We start from the raw sequence: 21,778 nt of genomic DNA, 5'->3' as shown, positions 1-21,778 counted from the left end.
TTAAGTTTTGTGAGATTCAATTAGTGACCGGCACTCCCAATGGATTTCTGATTGTTGTAATGAGAATCACATTTTCTTTTAAACCATTTTTTCTTGCATCCAGCATACCTTACACTAAAAAATGAAAACATGGGAATAACGTTTGACGCGTAACTCGATCCTGCGATGCGGATATCTTTCAAGGAATAGGGGGTGGACTTCGAAGCAGTAATTGGCGAACTCCCTAATAAATACGAAAGAGAGATGATAGAATTTTGACTTACGATGCGACCCTCCGACAAAAAGAGCGGCGTTCTTGAGCTGAGCGTCGTCGCTATCTGCCAAATGGGATGAAATAAATACGTTACGTACGTTAGTCGGCTAAGAGAAACGTAGACTTTGAGAGTCAACAGCTTGTCCAAAGTTTCACCTGCAAAAAAGTAATGGGTGGTGCGATTTAGAGTACCTGTATAGCGAGAGTAGAGTACCTGTATAGGGAGAGTAGCGACAGATCGGTTCATGGAGGGCTTAGGGCCCAAAAAAGCAGCCACCCTTCTGAGCAACTTCTAACACACAAAATTTCACTGCCAGCCTACAGATTTCAATTCTAACCAAGATGGCTAAGAATGTATATAAATGAGCGTTCTTTCGCAAAAATAAGTAAATTTATGCAAAAAGTAAACCAAATACATGCTTTCTAAACGACGGTTCTTAACAATTGTATTTGTAAATCGCTCTGGACATTCGAAATTCATAGGTTGGCTGCCCTTTTGGGCCCTAACTTTATTCGCGGAGGCATCGGTGAAGGCCTGATGGACTTTCGGAGTTTCAGATCTGTCGCTACTCTCCCTATACAGGTACTCTAAGCGAGAGAATAGACAGATGTGAAACTCCAAAAATCCATCAGGCCTTCACCGATGCCTCCGCGAATAAAGTTAGGGCCCAGAAATGCAGCCAGCCTATGCATTTCAATATCCAGAGCAATTTACTAATACAATTGTTACGAACCATCGTTTATAAAGCACGAATTTGACTTAGTTTTTGCAAAAATTTACTCATTTTTGCGAAAAAACGCTCATTAATGTACATTCTAAGCCATCTTGGTTAGAATTGGAATCTGCAGACTGGCAGTGAAATTTTGTGCGTTAGAAGTTGGTTAGAAGGGTGGCTGCACTTTTGGGCCCTAAGCCCTCCATAAGGCGATCTGTCCATACTTTCGCTATATAGGTACTCTAGTGCGATTAAAAAACACTCAAAGACTGAGGAGTTTAATGGATGAAGGTATCACGCAGTTTCCAAAATAAGGGTTTAATTTTGTAAACATCTTCTCGTGACGGAAGGAATTCTTCAAAATGTTTGTAAACGGTAAAATGACTTCTTGATGAGGAAAATTAAAAAAAAAATTGACTTGAGTTCAGGATCGAACTCGGCAAAGCTGCAATGCAAAAGTTATCTGTCTAAGGAAATTCAGCAAACGAATGTTTCAAATAAGGAGTTCATAAACTTGCATGTGAACTATAAAATCAGTTGCAACTGTGACGTTCAAGCACCTTGAGATAATGATATCGATGGCCTAAGTGCGAGACCGTAGACTTCTAGTCATACTTTGAATCCTCGGAAAACTAGTCAACGTCATTTCTTGAAAACTTCTTTGATTTTTTCTTCTCTGTCAGTAGAATATTTTGTAAAAATTTCATAATAGCCACATGCCAGGCAAGTTGGCCTAGCGGGCAGCGCGTCTGACTGTAGACCAGTAGGTCCCGGGTTCGAATCCCGGTGGTAGTGAAACATTTTCAAGGAACTGACGAGTGGATCTGCAGCAATAGACTCGGCACTTAATGCACGACCTTAATCCGTGAAAGTTTGAATGTCTGGGGCATAAATGCAAGATGAATCTAATCCGAAACTCATTCAAGGTTGTAGAATCCTGAAATTGATAAAAAACCTTAAACGAGAAGGGGAAAAAAATCCAGCTCTAAAGTTGACATGTTCCTCTTCGAAAGTATATCATAAGAGCGGAGATTTTGAAACAGCGCAATGGTGGTATCGCACTTTAGCTATCGATGTGATATTAAACCCCCCCTTGTCCTTTATGCCAGTTTAAGTATAATATGTAGACATTTCAATGCACCCGAAAAATAAATGGTCGATAATCTAATACGCATTTGTAAAAGCTGTTTTTTTTTGCTATGGTTTTCCGTGATATTATCTATTCATGAACGATTTCAGAATACAAAATTGAAGCTGCAATTTCAATGAATTTAACTTCCGTGTTGACTTACCAAGACCCCAAGCGACTTGAATCACAATTAGAGCACAAATCATGATACTCCATAGTGAGCGATGCAAGGCTCCAAATAAAGCGTTCTGGAATGCGCTGTACTCCAGAGTCTCGTCGTAGAATGCGAATCCATAAAATTGCGAGCCTACCCCTATGGCTATTGCCATAAGCATAATCGGCCATTTCCATGCCTGCCAACAAAATTTGCACTAAGTAATTGCATTTCTCGCCGGTCCGCCTGACCTCTTACTTACTTTCTTACTTACTTACTTACTTTCTTACTTACTTACTTACTTACTTACTTACTTACTTACGTATGTAAAATTACTGTTACTGCCTTCTTTAGAGGTGTAAATGGCCTTAGATGCTAAAGCACCGCTTTAAAATAAAATTATTTTACTACTACTACTTACTTACTTACTTACTTACTTACTTACTTACTTACTTACACTTACTTACTTACCTACTTACTTACTTACTTACTTACTTACTAAATGGCCTTCGATGCTAAAGCACCGCTTTCAAATAAAATTATTTTACTACTACTACTTACTTACTTACTTACTTACTTACTTACTTACTTACTTACTTACTTACTTTCTTCACTATTACTGCCTTCTTTAGAGGTGTAAATGGCCTTAGATGCTAAAGCACCGCTTTAAAATAAAATTATTTTACTACTACTACTTCCTTCTGAATACTCATCATGTAAAACTTTTTGAATTAATGCGCCCCACTAAACTCAAAATTTAACCTTCCCCCTTAACCCTTTTGTATTTTCATTGATGTAACCTTGATTTCCATGTAAACACACAGAGGTGTAAATGGCCTTAGATGCTAAAGCACCGCTTTAAAATAAACTTATCTTACTACCACTACTTACTCACTTGCTTTCTTAGTCACTTACTTACTTATTCACTTACTTACTTACTTTCTTACTTACTCTCTCACTTACATCTCACTATTACTTACTTACTTTACTATTAAAAAAACCAAAAAAAAAAAAAAATACTTACAACTGACAGGACATAGTTGTTCGCACGAATTTTAAATAATAGAAAAGCGGACAGAATACTTATAATATATGGTCCAGCCCTCATGTAGCTTCTAATGTAAACTTGAAAGTAGTAGTCGACGTTTAACCATAGAGGATATCGTCTGCAAATCAAATTATGGTGAATTAGATGCTGCAAGTTGAGAAATTATGAAATCGTTGATGTAGTACCTGATGCTGCCATTTCATGACTAATGAGACTAGATACACAATCTTGGAGTCTTTTTGAAGTAAGATGCTAATTTATAATTGAAGAACGGTAAAATTAATTAGAACTATTAATATTCTAATTGAAATAGAAAAGTCTAATAAATGGTCCAGAATAGTCTTGAACATTATAATCGAATTGAATAGAACTAGTAATATTTAAAAAATGTAACAATCTCAGTCATCAAAAATAAAAAGTTATTTTGTTACAAACATTTTCGAAGAGTTTCATTCTTCATTCTTATTTTATTAAAGTCAGCGATTCTTCAAGAAAAAATGAAGAGAGAAAATTTTAAAAAAGGCGCATTGCTTTCAATTCTTTTTAAAGAGATTAAAAATTAATATAAGATGGGAAAGAAACAAAAATAAACGTAAAACAAGTGACAACAGTAACACGCGTATTTCTTTTTTGCTCCAAATTCATCTTTTCGGGTTCAAAAATCTTAACCCATCAGGTCTCATATTCACTATCACAATAATGGTGAGAGCCTAAGTCAATGACTTATATAGTGTAAATTCGGCCGACATAGACATAAGCCCCGATGGCTAAGTAGGTAGGGTGTTAGGTTCGTAAACTATAGGTCCCAGGTTCAAATCCCGATAGGTAGGCCAAAATTTGCAAGTCGGTACTTGCCATGTCGAGTCTTCGATACTTGCAGATATATAATTGAAAATTTTTTTCATCAAAAATTCGATAAATTAAACCATTTTTTGCTATTATTGATCAATAATAATACATATGATATGGGTGCAGTGTGCATACCTGCAGTGACTATTTACTAATTTTAAAACAACAATTGGCTAGAAATAAGTAAACACGCCTGGGAGTTAGGCAACATCCATTCATGCCGGGCGTCCCCGTTTACTAATTCTAAGACAACAGTTGGTTTCAATACAATAAACGCGCATTCCCTTCCAACACGCCGTTTACTAATTTTAAACAAACCATTAACTTGAAGCCAGTAAATGCACGTGGGAGTTACGCAACTGTTTCCTATTTCTAAGTAAACAGTTTACCTAGATCAATACGACGGATACTCACTTCAAACCAACGATAATTTCTTAAATTTAGGAAATATTTTCACGGCATGGAATGTTTCCTTTTTTTAAGTAAACGCTTTCTTCTTTTAAGGGGACGTGGGGCGTTGGATTGAGAAAACGCTATTTCTTGATCCAAGGTAACTCCGTTGTCTTAGTTCAAACCTCCGTTTCTTGTCGATACTTTTTAAGTATCCAGTTTACTTGGTCTAAGACGGCTTCGCCTTGTATTTAGGAAACATTTTTTTCAGTGTAAGTCAAAATTTGGGAAGCTTCATCAGGTGTTGCCAAGATTGTGCAATGCAACTATATGTAATTCTGTCATTTAATGGCGTCCATGAAGCTACCGTTATCTTTGTCATCAAAAATAGTTGCAACCATTGGGTAAAAACTTGTGATTCCTCTGTGATACAAGAGGACAAATCTTTCAAGACTTAGCATCATTCAATGAAAAAAAAAAAGATTTTAGGATTGTAATGCCAAATTACCGACGATTATTATTATGTCAATTGATCAGTCAATTTATCTGACCATTTTTCATCTAAAGCTACAGGAATTTGCAAAAATGTATCAATGTGAACAAACAAATTTTTAGCCGTTTTTGCCAGAAGGGTTTGGTTCCAACGTTCGGATGGGAGGGTATGATGGATTCGATCGACATGAATCGATCGAAAAATTAAAACGTGATTCGATCGACGTGAATCGATCGACAACGATTCGATCGACAAAATTCGATCGACTCATGGATTTGTCGATCGACTCACGGATTAGTCGATCGACTCACGGATTAGTCGATCGACTCACGGATTAGTCGATCGACTCACGGATTGCCGATCGACTTACGGGTTTGTCGATCCATTCACGGGTTTGTCGATCCAATCACGGGTTTGTCGATTGATTCACGGCTTTTTTCGATCGATTCATGGCTTTTGTCGATCGATTCACGGATTTGTCGATCGACTCACGGATTTGTCGATCGATTCACAGGTTTGTCGCTCGATTCACGGTTGTCGATCGAATCGGTGTCGATCGATTCACGTTGATCGATTCACGTTTTCATTTTTTGATCCATTCATGTCGATCGAATTGATACGGGTGTTTTTAAATTAACTATCGATTGAATCGGTGTCGATTGATTCATGTCGATCGATACACACAGAAAAAAGAAAATACAATCCCAGAAGAAGACGTTTTCATTTTTCGATCGATTCATGTCGATCGAATCGACACCGGTTTCTCAACAATTTGTCGATCGATTCACGTTTTCATTTTTCGATCGATTCATGTCGATCGAATCCATACCCTCCGTTCGGATGTTGGGGAGCATTCACCGTATGGACCTTTTGAATATGTGTCTGTCAAAGTGCAAACAGTCCCGAACGCATCGAATTACTCGAATCCTGGTGGCTGGCGTTAACCTAAAAGTGTGTAGAGTTGTTAGCTCCGTGTTGCATATGCATACGCGTAATGTCACGTAATGTTGCATACGCTTCTAATTAAACGAATTGCAATATCCGATTGCTGTCTATTGTCATGGGAACGGAGTTCCCCATGATATTAGAATCGTTCCGTTGCTTTCGCTATGGGATTCCCTATACCTCTGCGACCTTGAGCGTTTCGCCCAGTCTCCGATTTTTGGTTGATTTTCCGATGTATCAAAAACCGTTGTATTTTTTAGCCAATCAGGTCTCTACGTCAAGTTGTGTTGATTGCTAAAATTCGCTTTCAGCGAGTTTTTTTCCACTTTGAGATGTCGTGTCTGACTGGTCAATCTGCGCAGAACCACGAAGTTCCGTTTTTAGGCAAATTCTTTTTTTTGGGAGGTTCCGATTGGTTACTTTTCGCCATCAGTTTTCTGTTCGTTGGTGCAAAAGATCGCCTACCTCGTTGCTCTTGAGAAGCCGCCATTATCCCACCTCAAATTTTACAAATAGAAATAAAGACAAAATAACCATCGTACAAGGAGGAAAATTGCTCTGGAGGACTCGGTACGGACAAATAAGTCAAAATCAGACCTCGATTGATTGATTTAATTCATGGATACGCAAATATTGCCTTAGCTCAACTGCCGCGATCGGAATGCATATGGGATGAACCTCGAGACACATGATAGCATAGGCAAACAATGTCTCACAGAGAAAGGCGCTTAGCTCGTTTCTCTCATATCGAAGACGCGAATCGCTCAAGGACAACTCTTGTGATAAGTCCCGCCCATCGTCCGAGTCTTTTAAATGCTATTTTTGTTCGGTCGGCCGTGGATCTGTGGTAGCCTAGTTGACTGAGGCGCCCCATTTTTTTGTTAAGGTGCGGGCAATAGGTGATCGGGAGTTCGATACCCGGCGATGGGAGTTAATTTTTAATGGTTGTATTAAATGTTTTAGACCAATCATCAAAAAATAATTAATACTAGATGATAAATGTACGAACATTTTCTCGTGAGTTAATATGTTAAACAAAAATACTGGAATATACCTCCTTCATATAATCAGCCACATGTTTCCCCAAATTAATGACGTTATTTTCTTTTTTTCAATAAAGTTTATTTGCATTCAACGTTCGTAAGTTAAGCAAGATGTACCTATTGATACAAATAGAAAGACATGAAAATAGTATGTCTAACATTTCAGTTGTTTTTTTTTTTTTTTTTTTGTTTTTTTGTCTTTTCAATAAAACAAATTGACTTGGACTAGAATCAGTGTATCTCTGAAGACAAAAGCTAAGTTTTTTAATACAGAAATACTGATATATTCATCCGTTATATAATCAGGGAGATGTTGATCCAAATATTGATGTATATTTTCTCTGTTCGCCCAAATTCATGATGGTATTTTCTTTTTTCAAAAATAAATAAAGCAATGACATAAAAGTAGTATAGTGCACATCGAACATTTTAGTTACATTTATTTGAATGAAAAAACGGCAACTTAGGAGGCACATAGGTCACTTATGATGCGTATTCGGGCATATGTGTAGAGTAAAAATATCATACTTTACGCCGAAAAAGCGAAACTGAAAGTTAAATGCGTTAACTTCCGAAAACCATGTATAATCCAACGAAAATAAATAATTGGTAAATAACAGCTTTCTTGTATGCAAAGAAAAAAAAATTAAAAATGTTAAAAAAGAGATGTTGACACAAAATTACATAGTCCCTTCAATTCTGAAGATACTGCAAACGAACTGTACCTTAAAATTTTCATATCCCAGAAGCTAAAGTTCCCATGACGAATATTGCTATCGCTAGCGATTGCAAAAACCAACTTGTTGTGATTTGCAATCACCGTCAAAACACCGCGTCTGTCTTCAGTATTTACTTTTTGCACCAATGACGTCATGGCTTATGCTTTGGGCTCAACTTTTAGTTTGATCTTATGACAGATGCTTATGTCAACATGTTCTTTCACCGATCATCCATGCAGAAAAAAAACATCATTGCGACCGTTCTGAAAATGAAATCCTTTTTCCGGGAGCATTTACATACCTGAAATAGTTTAATTCATCAACATTTTTGGGAAAATTTGCTTTAATTTTCAAAATGAAAAGAATAATGCAACTAAACAAACAGTTTTTCTTTACCTTGGGTCCAGTTTAAAAACTGCGTCCACTCGTTGGAAGTAGATTATGAAAAACGGAATCGCAAGTGCACTCACAAGGACTGCTAGAGCGAATTTAAGACCCTGGTTCTTCGTAAACAGGTAAACGATCAGGACACCTACAGGAAACATTTGCAACTCGCAGGCTATGTACCATGTATGAGGAGCGCATAGCCAACCATCCCGCACATTATAGTTCTGTTAGAAAAAACGTACGGCTTTGAGAACTTTTCTTGCAAAAAACAGTTGAATTTTAAAATCATTTAAAAAATTTAACACTGGGTTTTTCTTCGGAAAAATACAATTTCAAATTTCTTTCCCTCGGCTCCCACTTAATGCGATTTTGTTCTATTTTCATTTAGAGCTAAATCGATGCAAGGAAACCTTTTGATAAAACTTTTATATCGATAAACAGTGTTTTTTGAGCCGCATTTACATAAATACAAATAAATCGACAAAAAAATTTGTCGAGATTTTTGGAGAAAATTTCCCCTTAAAAATGTTGGAAATTTTCAAATAATGGACTAAGGCCATAGAAAAAATGGATTTTTTGGAAGGTCTGAATCGAAACCTTGATAATCTGCCGCTTTTCACATTAACTGTGTCCTTTAAGTAAATTTTTATAGTTAAAAATATGAAGGTTATTATCAAACGAGAAAATCTGCAGATATGGGCGAATCATTGAGGTTTAAATGGTTATAGGCTCAGAAGGGTTACACATCCATTCTCCCCTCAAGTGAATCCAACTATAAGATTAACTTCGACTTTTTAAATAATCAGGTGTAATATTACTAATCCTGGGCTGTAATTTAAGCTTAAGCTGAAACCATTCCATGTTAAAAAAAAAAAAAAAAAAAAAAAAAAAAAAAAAAAAAAAAAAAAAAAAAAGGTGTTGTTCTCTGCAGTTCTCCAAATGTTGGGAAAAGTGATTTTATCCATTCCTATCTGCTCTCACTGTTAAAAATCCCGGCGCGAAATTCACGCTCACTCAGTTGCTATTTGACCACCTCTTACTCTGAGTGCTAACCTTTTCACTCAAAAAAAAGGAAATGTCGAAGTAGCATTAACCGCCATGTTGAAATGACATCACAGAAATTATGTTGATATAGGCTCGATATAGGCGGCTTATATATGGATTCAGCGCGAAATAAGTTCGGCGCGAATTTCGCGCCCTGCCGGGAGTGAAAATCTGACAGGGCAAACGTAAAACGGAACTGCCGCAGCATGGATTTGAACACGAGTCGCGGCGGTGATAGACCAAAGATTACTAAGGACTCCAGATACCGCATTGGAATAAAAAACGGCCCCCTAGTCCCCTGCAGCTCCAGGGTAGGCAACCTGTTTAGCGGTATGCCATACTTCGAGCTAACGAATTTGCCGTGCGTTTGACCGGTTTCGCCGTGCTGTGCTAAGTTTGGTTAAAGATTCACTGTATTAAATTTTCTTATGTTTTAAATCGTTAAAAAATGCCGAAAAGTGCCGAAAAAACCAAAAAAAAAAAAAAAAATTAATGCAAATATCTCTGCTCAATTTTCTGAGTCCATTTACCATGACTAGTGACTAAGATGAACAATTTTCGCAATTTGCCGTTCATAATCTGCACATTCGAAGTGCAATATCCCATGCACTTCCATTAAGGTGGGCTAAAGTATGGCATACCGCTACACAGGTTGCCTACCCTGGCACTGCAGGCGACTGGGGAGCCGCTTCTTTCCTACGGTAAGTATACGGCGTGCTGTATCTGGAGTCCTTAGTAATCTTTGTGATAGACGAGTGCGCTACCACTTTGCCATTCGGCACTTGTACCAAGGGAGCCTGGATTCACGCTATTTGAGGTACATCAAATAATTCGTCCGTCGTTGGTAATATGTACGCTCTGATCTATTCTCTCAGAGCACTGCACGAAATTCGCGCTGGATTTTTTTTTCACGCCGGCTATTCACTAAGAGTAAATCATTGATTTTTAACAGTGTATATATAAAAAACTTACTGCCGGATCATCGATAGAGTACAAATTGTTGATGGTAAGTAGGTAGTGCCACCAAGTATTTTGGCAGCTCTCGGCAATTGGGTGGCTGAAGAACTTCCATGCAGGACCATCACTCATGTATGGGAAGAGCAAACCAGTGACCGCGACGAGCATCATGAATGAGGGCATGAGTCTGTGAATATTCATTGAAGACTCATTGTCAATAGTGTATTGAATTGTTTATGAATTTAAAATGAAGCAAGCTGATCTTATTTTCTTCCTCTGCTAGACTAGTTGTTGGTGTAGTCTTTCATTAAAGCAACGATGGACGGAAATATAACCATCATGCTTTATAACTCAAAAATTAAATATCTTTTAGCTGGCAGCGCACTACCCTCATATCGGGTCGACCTATGTCTTGTGAGATACACGAAACCTCTATGGGGTTGGTGACAGTCGGCTAAAGTTTGGTATATTTTTGCAGATTCTTTATCTCCACAAGACACAAAAAAAAATAAATAAATTAAAAAAAATAAGCAGTGAACTCCAACACAATGTGTTGATAAGGCGCGTCATTAACTCGCACATATCAACCCCTTTAGTTTTTATTTACAGAGATTTCAAAATAGGCAAGTAGCACAAAAAGAAAATTCATACGATCCAACACTTCAACGACGCACTTTGACGAGACCGTATATTGTGAATGTAGAAAGCTATTCGAACGAATTTAAGTTTTTTGATCTGCCTGAAGCAAAATCTTATCAGTTTCTTGAAGAAAAGTGCTGCGGAATAATTTAAGCGAACAAAGGAAAAATTCTATCGAACTCCTAGAAGATAAAGTCGATTTAAAGGTATTTTGGGGCTAAAATACCCAAATCACCGGCATTATAAATCCCATTATATTTTTGAAAAGAAATTGACTCGATATAAATGCAATTGCTTTAAATATGTCTTGATTTTGTTACTTTAAACGTCTTTCCATGGAAAGCAGTTCAACCATGTCCATGCTTTATTCATTCATGAATTGAAAGTAAGAAATCTACATCCCGAAAATCTACCGATTTGCCGTAAAATATCGCAGAAACTTGATATACCAGGTCGATGTACCCACTCGTTGAATTTACGAATCAATTTCGTGAGTGCACATATGTAAAAGTCAATATGCTATAGTCATTTTGGGTCCCTTTATTTTTCAAGAAACAATTACAAGTAATTTCAATCCCGAAGAACTATTAATTTTCCGTATAAAATCGAAAAAATCAAAATATGTCCACTCCCTGACGTGAAAATTAGATTCTACGTGTGAAAATGCTTATGCATCGATATGCTGAACAGAATCCATGTCTATCTCAAAATTTTTCTCAGAGCAAAGGTTTGTGTTATATTATCAGCTTCCCTTTAAACCCCGGTTCGATGCCGAATCGACTGCCCAAAAAGCAAGCCATTTTTGAAGGGTTCTATGAGAAATTCGTGATATTATCGGCTCTCAGGAAATCACCTCATGGCTAAAACTGGTGGTATAAATGTTTGAGTGCTTAAAATAATCGTATTTAAGAAACTAAAAAATTAAACTACGGAGTCAATTTCTTTTTAATAATATAACGGGATTTACTACGGGTGATTTAGCTATTAGTCCCAGAATACTTTTAAAGCGCTTTTACGTTCCCGAATCTCGACGGATTTTTTTTTTGCTTAAACGACTCAAGAGACACTGTAGTTAAAAATATAGAAAATTTTCGATTTGGATATATAAAACATGTTTAACTCGTTGAGGCACACTGTGTTTTGTATGGAGTACTGTTGCTATTCGACCCTTGTCTTCAGGTCAAAATTCTTACAAGGAAGCCCCTCGCAAGAGGCGAATTTTTTGTAATTACTCCCAATTTTTTCTCCGTTATATCATGGAATTGCTTGTCAAATTCTGAGGCCAATTTTATCTAATTGTAATTTATACATTTCTTTTTTCCCCCTTCATTTCATTTTTTGTTTGGAGAATTCGAGGTTTTGTTGATTTCTTCAGATTTCGAATACTGTAACTTCTCTTCTATTCGGCCGATTTTTATGAATGAGACCTCTTTTAATTCGTGTTTTAACGGAGAGTAAGAAAAACAAGCAGGAAGCTCCAACGCATTCGCGTCGGAAAGCGGCTCTGGCGACCGTAGTTGTTACGCGTTTACGGTTTCCTTGGTAACCTTTGTTTGCTATCAGCTGATGTCAAGTAGTATGACTAGGAAGCTCCAACCACGGCATTCTTCGAAAAAAGCGCGAAAACTTATAGATTTGAATTTTCAAATTTTAAACGTAAAGTACATTTTTTCCAGTGCGAGATTAAAGCACAGACCCGTTTTGAATTATTGACAGTATCACCATGATTCCAAAAATACACTACACAACATAGCATTCGCTCACAGGAAAAAGATATCAATTAAAATAAAAGCAGTCCCCCCTAAACAGCAGAAAATGGCGCCGATTCCCATTAACCAACGCGCGGTCTCTCCAATGTAACATGGTCCAATGATACTCCCCAGCTGGGACCGTCCGGAATAGCAGCTCTAGTGCAAGCACCAGAGCCGCCAAAATTGCTAAGTACACGCGAAACAATTTTTTTGAAAATTGGACGAATCCTAGCGTGACGGTGAAATGGTTAATAAAGCGTAATTAATAGGGTCGGGTTCTCGGCGCGCGGCGACCGCCTTTTTCTGGCAGGCCATTGTCGCCGACGCAGGGGCTAGGCGCGCGGGGAAGAGAGGGGTAGGTAGATTTTTATAAGTGCAAGTAGTTTCCTGTATGAACCACGTTTAGCAAATGGTCTAATGAGTCTCGAGGCTCATCACAGATTGCACTTACGGCTATCACTTACGGCCGTGGCTATCAGAGCTGGGGTACCAAATTTTGAAAAGCGTGACAGGGTAGTGGAGATCTGTCAAAGCAACGTTTTGAACGAAACGGAGTGAGTGAAATTCTCATTCAAGGAGTGCCGAACTGGTCAGCCATCCTCGAATCAGTTCGCTTGCTTCCGCTTATATATGCATATTTTAAATCAGCGCGTCGCATTCTTAGGGTTTTTTTTAAAAAAACCAAGTAACGTAGACTCTTGGTATTCACTGCACATAAACTAGAGTGCCCTAGAATGAGAAACAACTTTAAATCATAATTATTGACGGATAAATAAACTTTTTACACGCTTTGGAAAATCTCAGACGTTCGCGGTAGTCACTTTTCGGTAAGGAACTAAGGGACTCGGTTATTGTATCGAGTGGGGGGTCGAAACGATCGCAAAGGCGGTATACTACGTATACGCGCCAAAAAAAAAAAAATTATATAAACCGAAGAGCCCGTCAAGAACAAACCCTTTTTTGTAAGCGTGGTGATTTTCTTGAAACCTATCCCTGGTGAAACTTCATGATAAAAAGTCCTCCAATGAAAGTTCCAGTTTGAGTTTAAAGCTCGTTTAGGCAATACAACGCTGCAAAATTTCCATGTTTTACCTTGAAAAGTGCTATTCTGAGTCACGCGTGCCATTCCTGGCTGCCACCTCGCAAGTTGGTCGCGACAGCAAAACGTCGAGTGAGGATCTAGACGTTGCCAATTTTTTTTTAAGATAAAGTATTATTTTCTCAGGAAGTCATGATTATATTTTCTCGAAGTTTTCAGGATCATTGGATTAAATTTCGAGGAAAATTTTTGAAATTTTAAAAATTCAGAGTACGTGAGTTTTCCTGGAAATTCGTAGTTACTCGGAGGAAATTTGCAACCGCGCTTGGAGATTCGTGCGAGGTTTTTCCTTAACGCTTCAGTATTGATACTCGAGCAGAGCAGAATGATATAGGTAATAACGCCTTGATGCAGATATTCGTGCTCTAAGGACACCCTTGTTGCGTACTAAAAATTGAAGGCGCTCTGGTTATTCTAGCCCATGAAGCATTGCTCGCAGCAACACGTTGTCAACACTTGGTGAGGCGATGAAATATATCTGGATGTGTGACAATGGTAAGAACATATTCTTTCCATGTCCTTTCTCCTTGATTAATATGTAAGAACTGCATATTGCCACTTATTTCGTTCTAGTGCACAGTGGATCGAGTCAATTAGAGAGGTCGGACATGAAATTATTGACTACAATTGCAAATTTTGAGGTTTTTTCCGTCATATTTTAAATTATAAGAGGTGCTCCGGCTTCCAGAAGCAAAATTCATGAGGAAACCAATGGAACCACTTTTAAAACCCCAATGTTTTGTATAGACGGAGTTATAAGCTTTTAATGTTTCCAAATTATGTCCGACCTTTCCTATTGAATCGATCCACTCGGTGACGCACCACGCCACACACTGCCGCATGCGCTGCTTCATGGACTTGAGTGACCAGAGCGCCTTCAATATTTTCATACTCAACCCGTCCGCCTGGGGAGTAGAAATAGTTGTATCTAATCAACATGACTTTATGACATTGGTCATATTGACTGAGGTACTCGGAATAGCATGAAAGTCTCTGCCACTACTTGTCCTGCCCAAAATTTCCACAAAATTGATTTTAAAAATGAGCCCATTTAAAATGTAAATATTTTAAAGTTGCTTTATGAGCAAATCACCCTCATTTTAACCAGTGGTGTGGCGTGCATTACGATAAATCGATTGATCCGCTATTTAAACCAATGGAAAAAGATCGATAAACAGAGTATTCGAAACGAATGCCTTAATAGCCGATTATTTACCATAGCTTCAAACGGGGAAATATCGATAATAATCGATTCTTCACGCCCCGCCACTGATTTTAACAGCCACGGAGGGCGAGGGGCAGTGCGCTTTCTCTTGCTTGATAAAGAAAACAGCAACTCATTTTTAGTCATGGTTCATTTTTTTCTGGAGGAGTGTTTGACGTAATTTTCAAAATTAAATATCATGCAGTTGTGTTACTCTGCACTCATCTGGCGGCGAGTTCAGAAGTTGATAGAATACCAGGTTAATTCGAATTAAAGTGTTTTTGTCATTACCTGAGCCACCGACGCCTGTTTTTAGCCTTGTTTGCACTGTTTGTTGTTTGACATTCTATATAAAAAATTATAATGGATGGAGCAAAGAACCTCGTCATAAATAAGTGCTCCTTTTTGGAGTCGTGGGGTTTCCTTTACATCTATCCCTGGTGGAACGTTGTGATGTGATAGACCTCCAATGAATGTTTCATTGAGCGTCCCACTGCGTTTAATTCAACCCAATGACGTTTGAATAATTGAATGAAAGAATGATCTCGACTTAAAAATTCTAATATTTTAAAGTTATTTTAGGAATAGGTCATCTTAGTTTTAACAACTACAGATGGTGAGAAGCAATGCATTTTTTAAGCGTGAAAAAATAACTTTTAATACATTTTTTTTAAATTTTGGTTCACATACATGGAATTCTCTAGTGATGTTTTGCTTAAAATTTTAAAATTAATTATGATGCACTTAGTCACTCTGCACTTTTTCCAGCAAGTTTAAAAGCTATGCTGGTACCGGGTTAATTCGAATGGAAGTTTTTCTATCTTTACCTGAGCCAACGATTGAATATCATGAGAGGAATCACCTTTAAGCCCTGCTTTCTAACTGGTTCGTAGCAGCTTTGGAAAGTGAGAAATCCAGCGACGATGAAGAAAGAGTCAACTATCAGTGTTGGCATGAAGAGGGGTAGGTCTTTTTTCACTTGCTGTAGGAAGAAAAGTATTGTATTGATTCAGTGCACCTTTCAAAATTTAGACTTATTTTATCAACAGAAAATATGACGAATGAAATATCAGTAAAAATAAATGAAGGGGGGGGGGGGAATACACGTGGGCTCCGGAATCAGATTTTTTACCAGGCAACGATAGATTTCTAGAAGCGACAATTTTTGGAGTAATTACTCATAGATTTGAATGAGGAAACGTCCAGTAAGACGGACGATAATGTACTTTAACAAGCACGGTAAAATATCCTCATTTTGAGCTCCATTGTAAATATTAACATGCTCTGGTGTCTTTTATCTTTTGCTGTAGAAAGGAAAAAAAATGTATTGAGATAGGTGCCTATTGACGTATTCAAACTCATTATTTCAAAATGTGGGATTGCTAATGAAACATTAGTGAGGTATGTAAATTGTCGTGGGAAAAATTCATGTGACCTCCGAGACTTGATTTTACACCACGAAAAGAAGGGAGAAAGTGGCAGATTTGGAGGATGACAACGATTATTAACCGGTAACGGTTTTTTAATTTAAATAACAAAACTTTCAAGAGGTGCAAGACAGTGTAGCAAGACGTTGGGTAAAATATTTTCGTTGTATGTTCTATTGCAAATGTTAGCATTCCCTGGTGGTGCTTACTGCTTCTGCTATTTAGGTGTGCAATATCGCCATTTTAGATGGTTCACATAATTTTATGTAGATTTCATGAGGTAAAGCTTTTAACCACCCCCCTCTTCCCAGGGAACTAGTGCTCGAGTGCTCTCTAGAAACGTGTAAATCACGATAGTCGGTCGGACAAAAAACAACATCGATGGATAAAAGTCGCTCACGTGTAAATGCGTAGAGCTAAGAAGGGTTGCAATGAGCAGGAGGATGGGCGAGATTAAGAACGAGAGGCATTTTATGAGAAGTTAGGTTTTTGAAAAGAAAGGGTGTGGCTTTTATGGTCAGACGTGTTGTCAAACTTTTTTTATACATACCGATTCGAAGAAAGAGACATTGAAAACCATGTAGAAAAGAATACCGGCAAGTCGGTGTCCAAGAATAACCCCGAACGCCGCGGTAACTTTAAACATATCTAAGATAACCATGTGTTCGTCGTTTGTTTCGGGGAATATTTTTCCGAGGTTCGTAGCCATGGAGAAGCTCATTATTATTCTGTCCAAGAAAGCACCTGTAAAATCAAAGAAAAAGAAAATATAAGCTAGAAATATCATCAAAATATTTATTAACTACCCTTTGAGAGAAGCAGACCTTGAATTTTGTCGAGGCTGCTTTCTTTTTTAGTACTCGTATATTTTATAATTCATTTCACTTCATTTCCTAACAAAACTTCCAAGAACGTATAATTTCTCTGAATCAGAGTATTATAACACGCTAAATATTTCTCTGTATAAAAAGATAAAAGTTTCGCATAACGCATAACGGGATGTAACGCTGGGCGTGTCCGGTACTCCTTCCTTAACACCCCCCCCCCCCCGCCCTGCTCCCTCTGGGCATTTTTTCAGTGAGTCTTCAAATCATCCTCATAGAATTGTTTCCATTCTCATGGTTAAGTATCATTATTATTGACTCCCTCGATAATCCCGAGTATTTATTTCATCGTGAATCACTGTTTATGAAAATGTTTGCCTTATTATTTTCGTAAAATACGAGTATTATTGATTTCTTCAATTATTTTAAGGATAAATTATTAATTTTTATATTCCATCTCCCTCATAGTTTGAAAAATCGCCTTCAACAATCGATAGAATATAGTCTCTAGTTGAGCCCTCTCTATTCAGATTAACCCACGAGGGGTCCGCGAAGCGGACCTTAGGAGGCACGAAGCGCCCTCTGGGGGTTGAGCCGCGCAGCGGTCAGGAAGTGAAGCCCCCTAGAAATTCTGAAATCGAGAGCGATTCGATACCATGATGACTGGATCAGAATGAGAAATTTTCGAAAGTCGGGAGTTTGGAGAGTTTGGACAGTTCGAAAAAAAAACGCACCAGGCCGTGTTTTGGAAAAATGAATTAGGAATAAAAGTTTTGAATTTAACCGTCATCAAATTTCTTTCGTCAAAATTAAAAAAAAAAAAAAATATTCTGACCGTAAAAAAAATGTCTTTACGCTATGTCCTTAACATCGCGTCTCACGGTTGAATGAAACCTCAAAAAACTTTTTTTTGTTCAAAAATGCAACTTGGAACGGTTTTGTTAAACTTTATCAAAAAGGAGATGAATCCTAGCGGGCTGATCATTGACATTGATAAACAAAACTATGAAGAGGACAAGGAGAAAATGATGCCATCCTATTCTTGGATGCGGGTGTTTGCAATGGATAAAAGGAAGTAAGTAATGGACTATCTAACGGTAACCCTCGAGAAACTCCCATAGTTAGTCCATCTTTTTCCCCCTTTTACTCCAAAATAACCACCCGTCTCGAGCAATAGGATCGCTTCTTTTTTACTTTTAACTTCTTTGTCTATCTCTTTGTCCATACATTTCAATAATTGACCACTGAGAGAAGTTAGATATAAAAAAGAAAAAGAAAAATGTTACCTTTTTTGTGGGACTCTGAGATCGTATTCCATCGAGACAATTGATAGAGTGTAGCCAGAAGACTAAATGCGCTCAAAATCAAGAGAATGCATCTAATTTTATATAAAAAAGGAGGCATTAGAATTCTCAGAGAAATTTAGTGAAAAGAGTCGAAACACCTCGAAAGGTAACTTGCAAGTACAGAATTACAAGCACAGTTTATTCGAATCTATCGGTTCTGAACAACTGGAACTAATTTTACCCTGAGAGAAACTCCTTCCTAAGTATTTAACGAGCCGTTTTCACAGCGTTCTCTGGCGATCTTCGATGCCTAACCACTACACTACCGTGCTAAGGAAAAATGCCGTATGAGCCTCCAGGCGTTGCCAAATTTCTCCAAATAAAACACGAATTTCCTGGTCAACGTATGAATATTTTCATTCCAATTTTTCAAATAGTTTAGTTCGCAATTTTACCTAAAGATTCTGAAAATTTCGAGTAAAAATATTCCTAACTTTCCTCAAAAATAAACATTTTATTGAAGGAAATTTGGCAACTCTTGTATTTTTATACGGCGTTCTTCCTTAGCACGGCAGCACAGCCCTCTGTCCCCCAAAAGCCCCCCTAATAGATGACTTGGTCATTTCTAGGTAAACGCCTAGTTTTCTCCCGCAGTCTCCCGACTGTTGAAATGGATGAACTACGCTATAGACAAAGAAGACAAAAGGGGTATGGTCGGATCCTATTGGTGGAAGCGGGTGATTGTGATGGACAAAGAAGGTAAGTAATAGACTGCGACTAACGGCAACCGGCAAGAGACCCGACAGTTGGACCGCGTTAAACAGAAAGGAACCAAGCCACATCAGCTATTGTCAAATTTAATCGGGCAATTTAATTTTTTACATGAAAACGGTTATGCGGATTTTTGTGCAAATTTCTATGAATTTTCTCCATAATACAAAGCAAATTCTTTAACATTTTCAAAGGAATCCGCACAAACGTTCTCTCGTAAAAAATCAAATTCCTCTGTTAAATTTGACAATAGCTGATGTGGCTTGGTTCCTTTCTGTTTAACGCGGTCCAGTTAGTTCATCGTTTTCTCCCTCAGTCTGTAAGAAGCACCAATTGCAACCAATAGGATCGCTCCATACTCCCTATGTCTTCTTTGTCTGTATCGCTTTGTGTATCAATTTCAATGATCAGCACGCAGCGCAGAACTTCTCTTCTGTCTCTTCCAAGATTAAGCAAAATCAGGAATCTCTCACCATTCTTTTTTCCTAGTCTCTAAGATTTTAAATGTGTTTTATCTCCTACTTCGTTATTTTTTTTTAAATTCTTCTTGCTCATTTTGCGTGAACTGAAACCGGATATCTCCAAAGGGATTGATAGCCGGGTTAAATAGAATAAGAAGAAGAACAACGACAGCGTGACTTACAATAGACTTTTGGCGGCAAAGGACATCGGCTCGTCGTCCAAACTGGAGGTGCAAAGGTCGTCGTGCATTTGGATTTTGACGTTGATGCCGTGCTCCTGCGTCACGTCGGCGAACGTCGCGTTTAGCGTCTCTTCAACGTCTTGACGTGAACACGCCCCCGGTACGCAGAGCGCCATAAACAGGTCGGTCCGGTTCATCCGAAACCAGTTGCTGTTCGGCTGTAACAATTCAGGGGCCTATGGTTCGAAAGCCAATCCAAAGCTTATCTGATCAGGGATTGTAAGCGTGAAACTATTTTTTCAGTCTTTAAATGATCAAAATCCACCAACAACCGGTTTAAAACACTCATTGCAAAAATACGTATCTCGTAATGAAGTGTCAATTCTTAGTGCCAAAAACGTGAATCTCGGTATTTCTGCCGTATTTTCTTACAGTTTGAGAAATTATTCAAAATGCTGATGGAGTCTAAAAAAGCATCTTACTCTTGCTACGTATCCTCGAGCAGATTAATTAATTCCACACTATGGTGATTCTTATAGATTTTTTAACACTGTTTATCATTAAAGCCTTTCATTTGAAGTCCCACCAGCCTATCTTCTAAGGAGCGAACTACACCTTATAAATGTTCAACTTTTCTTAACCTCATTCCTGAAAAGGAGACTTTTTTTCCAACCACTAAAACCAGGAAGAAAAACTAAGCATAATGCAACAAATAGGACTCCTCTGCAGCATATTTGATCTCAGTCTCGGACTGCTGTAGCGGACTAGTCTCGTGATTCCGATCAGGCCAGCCTTGACGATGACGTCGCATAAAAACAGTGACAATTACATGTTTCAAATTACATAATAAAACATTGCAACTCGTTGCTTTTTGAATGCGAGATTCATGAGTCGTAAAAATCCAATATTTACGCACAGTACACGCCAAAATTATGTTTTCGCCATTGGCTTAACTGCGTCTAATTCCGCAGTCAGTATCTTTGAATTTTACCTTCAACGTGTCCCAAGCATTGGCGTCTGGAGGTGGCTCTACTGTTCTCAGTGGTTCGGTGTAAAACGCAGGGTACTTCGCCGGAGAGGGAGAGACTTTTAGGTACGCCAAGCAGTAGCGACCCGCCAGTTTAGCGTGCTTGATAGCGACACATTCGTCATAATGACCCAAGTGGAAGCGTTGTCCGACTAGCACCCCTGATGTGGACATGGCCGAAGCCTCTCTCACTAGGAAACAGAGACAAACGTTCGGTAACTTCTTTCCTCTGCCGAAGTTCATGAATGAGGTCTCTCTTTGAGAGAGTAAGGAAATGCACGCTGAAAAAAAAATCTCAGTGTATTTACTAAAAAAGGGTAAAATTACCAAGAATTCAGGGTTCTATTTGATCCTGGTTTTTTCTTGGTAAAATTACCATTTATGGAATTGGTAATTTTACTGGGCCTTGGTAAAAACGCCAATATTTTTTATCGATTGTGGTAGAATTACCGAGATAAAATGGCAAAGTTACCGGGAATTGATTACCAATAAAAGTGGTATTCTTACCTGAAAAAAAAACAGTAAAAATACCGGTTTTTAGGTAAGCTTCCTAGTCTGTCTTGGTAAAATTACCAATAATTGGTAAAAAAAGTGAGATGGTATAAAGGTACCAACGGACCTTGGTAAAAACGCCGAGAATTTTTTTTCAGTGCATGCTAATTACACGCAAAACAATTTTTCAGTCCAAGAATCTGAGGAGTTTTTAAAATGTGGCAGATGAAACAATTGGATCGAAGTATGCGAAAACGTCCGTTGTCCAATACAGGGTTTCATAATTGCGGTGGGTTTCTTTTGTCCCACGACACTGATGAATAGGATCGAACTCTTTTGTAAACGTTTAATTACACTTAGGGGATTATTTATAAAATTGCTCTACATTTTCAACGTCTTGAACCATCTTGTGTCGTTAAGTTACAACAAAACTGTCCACTCAAATTCTGAAACACTGTCTTGGACATCGGACGTTTTTGCATGCGTCG

At 38.1% G+C, this 21,778-nt stretch overlaps 1 protein-coding gene across 1 annotated transcript in view; it reads right to left on the bottom strand.

Moving 5' to 3' along the window:
- The window catches only part of LOC109044657 (nose resistant to fluoxetine protein 6), a 28,612-nt gene that overhangs the window by 3,304 nt on the left and 3,530 nt on the right, over positions 1–21,778 (bottom strand). The window contains exons 3-12 of the mRNA XM_072304902.1: positions 20,763–20,989; positions 19,772–19,989; positions 18,358–18,449; positions 16,798–16,991; positions 15,648–15,802; positions 10,143–10,314; positions 8,136–8,350; positions 3,277–3,418; positions 2,262–2,451; positions 264–409 (exon numbers count right to left, since the gene is read on the bottom strand). Coding sequence (XP_072161003.1) covers positions 264–409; positions 2,262–2,451; positions 3,277–3,418; positions 8,136–8,350; positions 10,143–10,314; positions 15,648–15,802; positions 16,798–16,991; positions 18,358–18,449; positions 19,772–19,989; positions 20,763–20,989 — 1,751 coding nt within the window. The remainder of the gene's footprint in view (positions 1–263; positions 410–2,261; positions 2,452–3,276; positions 3,419–8,135; positions 8,351–10,142; positions 10,315–15,647; positions 15,803–16,797; positions 16,992–18,357; positions 18,450–19,771; positions 19,990–20,762; positions 20,990–21,778) is intronic.

This window comes from Bemisia tabaci, chromosome 10 (genome assembly GCF_918797505.1).
Source record: "Bemisia tabaci chromosome 10, PGI_BMITA_v3".
NCBI classification, from domain to species: Eukaryota; Metazoa; Arthropoda; class Insecta; order Hemiptera; family Aleyrodidae; genus Bemisia; species Bemisia tabaci.
This window is presented reverse-complemented; position numbering and strand designations above follow the sequence as displayed.